The 7589-nt window shown below is 37.4% G+C and overlaps 1 protein-coding gene across 4 annotated transcripts in view; it reads left to right on the top strand.

The window, feature by feature from the left end:
* The first annotated feature begins 5871 nt into the window (after positions 1 to 5871).
* PRDM2 (PR/SET domain 2) overlaps positions 5872 to 7589 on the top strand; it is a 109847-nt gene continuing 108129 nt past the window's right edge. For all 4 annotated transcript variants that reach the window (XR_002123678.1, XM_019639764.1, XM_019639758.1 and 1 more), the window contains exon 1: positions 5872 to 5947. Coding sequence is in view for 3 of the 4 variants with exons in the window: in XM_019639764.1 (XP_019495309.1) it covers positions 5939 to 5947 (9 nt within the window). In the remaining variant the exon portion in view is untranslated. The remainder of the gene's footprint in view (positions 5948 to 7589) is intronic.

Here is a 7589-nt window from a genome sequence, read left to right as displayed (position 1 = left end):
TGTGATTTGGTGATTCCATTCTTTTGGTAGGAATTATGAGTGGTAGATTTTTATAATGAGTACACTAGCTGTGTTTAGAAGTGAGTAAAAATGGCTTTTGAGAAATGGGCATAGTTTAGGTTTTTTTCCTAGACGTTCCCTCTAGATTTTCTAAACTTTTCAGATTACTTTTTTCTAGCAGTTTCTGGTTGCAAGAATCTTTTGGTCAGAGTAAGTAAAGGTCAGTGTTAATTAAACACTGTAAATCTACTCCCCTGATAGCTTAATCATCTTTGTGTTTGCCACAATATTTATTTACCATGAAAAATCTACTCTATGTAGTTTTAGAATATTTTTTTTTATCTTATGTAGGCCATGCACTTTCTAAGACACCTTTCACAAAAGTTTTCTTCCTACCTTTTTTTCATGTAGCTCATGTTTTCACTACATTTATGATCTTTTCAATTTTAATACAACCGTATTAGTTTTTATTTGTTTTACTATTTGTCCATAAGCTATATGTTGCTTCCTGAATCTTAAAATAGTTTCTTCTGACTCTTGATATTACAATGTGTAATTTTTTTGTAACTTAAAAAAGTAATTGTGAAATAATATTAGTGACCTCTAAGTGAATGTTGCAAATTTAATTATTTTAAAGATAGCCCAAAAAGATTAAAACTGATCCAAAAGAATAATTGCAAAATAATATCAGTGATTTACAAGTGAACATACATGCAAATCACACCAAAGAACTATTTTCCTAATTCTCTCCCATCCTTCCCAGACTTAAACTAATATTAAAGAATGTGCTGTTACTTTGCCTTTCATATAGTTTTTTGTAGTTCTTACAAGTCTACAAAGGGCTGACATGACAATTGAACCTCTTGTATGTGTTAATGTTACTTTGTGTCTGTCTTTAGTTTACTCTGCCTTATGGCAGAGTATGGGTGGTAGAGATGTGGTTGCAGTGTTAGTCTGGCCAGAGAATGGGGTGCCCTGTGTACCTCTGTATTTTCTGGTCTCTGGCCCTCCATTATCAGATGACAGCAGCTTCCCAGTTGTTCAGGTGGTCTTTACACTTTAAAGGACCAGTATTCGAATAAAGACCCTAAATATTTTATTGCTGTACTGGTATTGATCATGTATAATCAAATCATCTTTATCATATTATTAAGTTAAATATTTGTAAGGATGATTTGTCCTGGAATTTGGAAGCAATATCTTAAAAAGTTAAGTACATGTATATTATTAACACCTTGGGTATGTAAAATCAAGATCAGGCTCTTATTTTTCTAGGCATGTGTGCTGTTAGTAAAGAATAGTTGGTGATAATTTACGTGCTCTATATTTGTGTATGTGCCTAATGCACTTTATCTGATAAACATCAACAGGGTGGAATGGGAGAGAGATATAGAAATATTCAAGAAGGTTTGGTCAGGCATAGAAATCCAAAAGGCAGAAGCCAGGATCAGAGATGGCCTAGGGATTTTAAGATTTTCAGTATTTACCTTTGGAAAACCAGAGGTACTTAGTTGTTCAGCATTTTTAAAAATTTGATAGAATTAAGTTTCAATGATATGTATGGAAAGATTCCTCTCTGTGTCTACAGTGATAGGATTGATAGTTCAAGCTCTCACATTTGAAAAGACATTGACCTTGAGGTATCTGTATTAAGTGGGTATGTGACAAAAGTGCTATTGAGGTCAACACTGAATATTCGCATGAAAGTTATGTAGGATCACCTCGACATTTGTGCAGGGGTTTTGCAGTGCTGGAGGCATCTTAAGGAACTTAAGTCGCTAACAACTTTTAGAGTCTACAGTTTAGAGGTTCTCAACTGGGAGGGTATTGGGGGGGTGTGTAGGTATTTTTGACGGCCAAATGTGAGTATGCTTGCACCAGGGCAATGCTAAATGGCCTTAGAGGGAGGGACAGTCCCCCATAAGGAAGAGTTGCCCAGCCCAAAATGCAATGGTCCTCTGTTGAGAGACACTACCAAAGTCTCGGTTCTTTTGTTACAACATCCCTTGTTTTTAGTATAGTTTAATAAAGAATTTAACTTAAAAAATATCATTTGAGAAGTCAGTGTTGACTTGCAGTCCTTTTGATATTGTAAATATTTTAGATGTATAATTGGACAATGTTGTGAGTCAAGAGGGAGAGAGAAAAACGAGGGTCTGGTTCTTAGCCATTTGGATTAGAAGTGATTGACAGGAGGGTCCAAGCATACAGGTATGTCATGAACTCTTAAAAAAAAAGTTAAGATCCTTCCTTTCTTTGGAAAGAAACGATGACTGTATACCTATTCGGACAAAGAGGGAACAGACAGTGTAGAAAGTCAGAGAAGATTATTAATCATATAACAATCTGAATTATATTCTAACATTTTGTTAAGAAAAAGTTGAGGTTCATTAAGATAACAAATGAAAGAAAATGTTTTAAGTACAGCCAGCCCCCTATAGCCACAGGTTCCACATCTGTGGATTCAACCAACCGAGGATTGAAAATATGCAGGACGAGGAAAAGCTAGGTTGTTGCTGATGGGTAATATGTATTGGGTTGTCAGAAAAGTCATGACGTGTTTTTTCTGTGTTTTTTGTTGCAAAAATGCGTCATGACTTTTCCGACAACCCAATAGTCTGACAATGGTTGCATCTGTACTGAACAGGTACAGACTTTTTTTCTTATCATTATTTCCTAAACAATACAGTATCACAATTATTTACATAGCACGTACATTGTATTAGATATTATAAGTAACCTAGAGATGATTTAAAGTATACAGGAGGATGTGCGTAGGTTCTATGCACATACTAAGCCATGTTATATAAGGGACTTAAGCATCCGCAGGGGGTCCTGGAACCAATCCCAATAGAGGGACGAATGTACGTTAATATTTTAGTTACCAGGCTTCAGATGTTAGGGCATCTCTGTTTTTTCAGTTGTGCTTGTGATCCCGCAGCTCCAAAAGGGGAGGGAAAGAAAAAGATAAAAGTGTTAAACAAAGAGGGAAAAACAAATGGAAAACACATGGAAAGCAAAAGGCGGCATCTCAGAAAGTGGCAGCTCCTGTCCTTAGGGTACGAACCCTGGTGTCATCTCTGACTTACTCTCGTTCTTTCATGCCTAGCATCTAATTGGCAGCACATCTTGGGGCTCTGTTTTAAGAATATATCCAGGATCCAGTTACTTCTTATATCTCCTCTACTACCTGGGCCAAGCTGCCATCATCTCTTGCCTAGATGGGGGCATTAGCCCCCTAAGAGGTGTGCTTGCCTTCGCCCTGACGGTCTCTTTTTAAATCTAAGTCACATTAGGTCACTTCTGCCACCTTCAGCTCTCCTATAGCCATTCTGGTGAACAGTGCTCACCTTGCAAAGCCCATATATATTAACTTAAATATTTGTAAGGATGATTTGTCCTAGAATTTAGAAGCAGTATCTTGAAAAGTTACGTACTTGTGTATTAAAACCTTGAATATCAAGCTTTTATTTTTTTAATATCTAAATTTTCTTAATCTGCTCCTGCTAACCCCCGCCCCTCAAATGCCTCTCTGACATCCCCTCCTCTGCTTCCCCTCTCTTTGGGCCCCAGCCCCCCTGGCATCCTTGCCTCTCCTCAGACGCCGGACCCACCGTCCTGTGGGGTTTCCCACTTCCTTATGAAGCTCCTCCGCATACCTGCCGGGCTCACAGCTCTCCCGGCTTTTGCGCAGCTGTCACTTTCTCAGTGGGCTCTCGGCCTGTACTGTTGGATAACAAGCTGGCAGAGATGGAGACAGAGGTTGGAATCCCTATCTCCTCCCTATCCTTCTTTTTCTCTAAAGCACTTCATTTTCTGACATACTACACCTTTTACTTACTTATTTGTTGATTGCAGGTCTCCTCCCCTGGAGGTCTGCTCGCTGCCCACAAACAGTGCTTGACACATACTAGGTGTTCAGATGGAGGCAGGAGTAAAAAGTTGGTGAAATACAGCAAGCAGCGCTAGCAGAAACCCAAATCACAAGGCCATGACTGAGTTATCGTCACCTCCTTGAATCTGTGTCTTGTTAGCTGAGGACGCTAGTACTTACCTTTCTGAAATTTCTGGAGCTGGTTTATGTGAAGGTAGCACGGTGCGTGCTGGTCTTAGGAGGAGCTTCATAAGAGATGGTTATGATGATGGTACTGATGATTCTCGTGAGAAGGAAAAGGCAAAGCAAAGGAAACGGTAAAGCACTAGCTCTTTCCACAGGTCTTTCGTTAAAACATTTGCATTTTACTGCAGGATTTTTTGTCCTGTTCCTCAGAGAACTCCCTGTGGCCAGTGTTATTAAATCCACCTATAAAAAGCTTAGTGAGACCCTGGATATTTTATTCACCCGGGGGGCCTAAGGTGTCACATACATCCTCCTGGTGGGACTGTATGGCAGTCAGTAGGCATTTGTGGTGGAGGGGGTCAGGCGTGCTCAGCTCCTGGACCACCAGCCTCATCACTCACTGCTGGACACTCAGTTATACATTTGTAACTTCATAACGATCTTGAGTCTCATAGAAAAGGGTGGATTATGTTCAATATAGGATGTATACTAAAGAAGGACATGCTAAATATATAGGAGAAAGAAGCTCAATATTACAATGGAAAGGAATGGACTTCCTGGGTGAACCTCTAAGTTACCTGAAATTGTATTTTTCTGAGTACTTGCTAAAGGTTTATATTGGTTTGGCTAGACTGAGCTCTCTAACAAGATGCAAGTTACGGACTGCATTCCCTATGCTAGTTACTAATAAAAGCCAGTTCAGGTGACCAGTCCCTAACTTAAATATAGTGCCTTTGATTGTTAAAGGTGATCAGGTGAGTGTGGTTAAGTAGCTCAAGAACAGAAACCCCAAACTATCCTTATTAATGATCTGGGGTAAAATGTCAGCACTGTTTTTTATGATCGTGGGTAGGCAGTATATTTTTCTATAAGCGTACGGATAATGTCATTAAGTTGCACGTTCTTTGGTTTTATTAACAATTAGAACATAGAGTTAAAAGGTGAGCAGCGTCTTGGGGTTCTAGGAAGCAGAGAGAATTATTATAAGTAAGTTAATGAAGAAATAGAATTATGCTTAATGGTGTGTGTATGTATATGTGCTGAAACATTTAGAATATTACAGAAGTGCTACTTAAAGTGGCATGATTTTCACTTATTAGGAATGACTTCAAATGACTCCTAGGATCTATGCTGCATGTCTTCATAGACTGTTACTTAGAAACAAGTATGTCATATGCATTTATAAAAAATGATTTTGTCGTCTTGATCTTTCATTATACTATTAATACATTGAACAAAAATTTTAAAGGGATAATTGTAGTTCTTTCCAAACAGCTTTTTAAAAACATTTGCATTTTGCTACAGGGTTTTTTATTCTGTTCCTCAAAGAGAACTCCCCATGAAAATTTTATTAAATCCACCTTCTACTTTGGGAACTCGAACAACAAAATAATGTAACGGGGTCTAATTGTGTTTGTATTCAACACAGTGTTGATATAAGTAAAAGAAGGAAAATTACGTTGCATAATTGTCCTTAATAAGTTACTCAGCACTGCTTTGTGCTTCTATTAACAAAGCTAATTTATTTCTTCTTAGGAATGATGCAATTCCAAAGCAAAAATTTGATGTCATTCTAATGAGTCTGCTTTCAATTGTAGAGCACAGTGAAGTCCTGGAAAAGATTAGTAAGAAATCTATTTCATTGTAGCTAATAAATCTGCGAAGTAAGCTCTCAGCATAGATTGAAGTTGATCTGGCGTGGAGTTGCTTTATGAATAGCCCTTTGAGCAAACCCTGCAGTTCTGTATGTGGTTTTAAATCACTGTAAATTTGTAGGCAGGTACATATTACAATTGTCTGTTTTTCTTTTTAGGGCTCATGTAATCAAAGAAGTTTCTTTGTTGTGTGTATCTTTTCAGAACACAACAGGAATTGAAAATGAATCAGGTGAGTTTAAAAATAAGAATTTATACAAATACATTACGTAGATGTTAGACCAGTTCTTGATTTTTAAAAGATAGTAAAACACACATTCATTCCTCCCAGATTTTCCTTTGTTTCTTAATGCCGTTAATGAGTTCATTGCTTTCATGGAGTGGGCTGTGCATTTTTTGGTGTGGGATTGCATTTCTGTGGAGCCCTAAGTAGAGGGCTTCTTCTTAAGGACTTTAGTTCAGACTTTTTTTTTTTTTTACCTCTCCTCTGCCACACACTAGTGTTTATCTTTAATTTTTGATTTGAAGCTTATTTAGCTTTCATTTTTAATACTTTTTATTTTGTAGTTACCTATTGGTTGAAAAGAGAAGATTAAAAGTTCTTTTAGAAACCAAAACTGATCAAATGGGAATCTTGAAGCATTCTGTCCTTGAAAAACCTGTTCATAGAATAGAAACAAGAGGGCAGATATTGAAGTGTAAGATGTGCTTCTCCTTACAGTAGGGTGTAGAATTACCTGGAGATTAAACAATTCTGCTATGGGTATTTCTGTAGCCTCAAGGGTGATATGATAAGTAGAACCAGTTATGTGTATTTAATATATTCTAAAATAGAATTCTTATTTTCTGGTCTCAATATCATTTACTTGCAGTTATCGAAATTTATGGGTGTCAGAAAAATTCTTTTGAAATCTTCATAAACACATATTTTTAAAAAATGAAGGACAAGCATAAAAATGTGAAGTCTGTTATTTTCAGTGCTTAGCTTAAAACTACCAGACTTGAAAATATTTTGGATCCCTCATCCACTGAAACTTCGGACACCTTTTTATCATTTACAGGTGCCTCTAACCGAGACCACAAGTCCCATTTTATTAGGTGGCCAAGTTTAATAAGTTCAGTCCTGTGCTGCACTGAGATGTGAAATTTTTGGAATGGATTCTTTGATTTCTTTTCATTACTTCCTTTATCAAAAATATGTTTATTTTAATGCAGAGGACCATACATCATAAAAAATGAATCTGGCGAACACATGGGACACGTGGTTTCTATTATTTTAAAACTTGCAGATTTACTGACATGCTTTTGAAGGCAAATTATTTTTGAAATGGTAAAATGGGGGAGGGAAACGAGAACAGAGTGGATTTTCATAGTCATCGCCCATCAAAGTTGTGTGCGTGTATATGTCATAGATTTCACTTATGTTCCTATTTTAGGACTGATTTTTAATGTGAACCTTGTCATCCAAAGGAACATGGTTTCTACTGCGTAGGAACTGTTGTTAGAGGAGCCCTGACTTTGGATTCGAATGATAGTGAATGCTTCCAAAGTAGAATCGAAATACTAACATTGCTTTTGTTAAATCACTGTTCAGCAGTCATTTATTTCAGGTGGCTATGACCTGAACCTTCATAATGCTTTAATTCTTATACTGCATTAGGCTAGTAATACTTTGTTTCTAATGGTTTTAGACCTCACGCTTTCCCTTTAATATTTTATTTCTATCAAATGAACTTGTGTTTAAAGAAAGTCCACATGCCACTCAAAAGAGTTGTACCCGTTTCTCTCTCTCTCCCTCCCTCCCTCTCTCTCTCTCTCTCTTTCTCTCTCTCTCTCTCTCCCCCTCTCTCCCCCCTTCCCTTCCCTTCCCTTCC

The sequence above is a fragment of the Hipposideros armiger genome, unplaced genomic scaffold, assembly GCF_001890085.2.
Source record: "Hipposideros armiger isolate ML-2016 unplaced genomic scaffold, ASM189008v1 scaffold_46, whole genome shotgun sequence".
Taxonomy (NCBI): domain Eukaryota; kingdom Metazoa; phylum Chordata; class Mammalia; order Chiroptera; family Hipposideridae; genus Hipposideros; species Hipposideros armiger.
The sequence above is the reverse complement of the archived record's forward strand: the minus strand, read 5'-3'. Positions and strand labels throughout refer to the sequence as shown.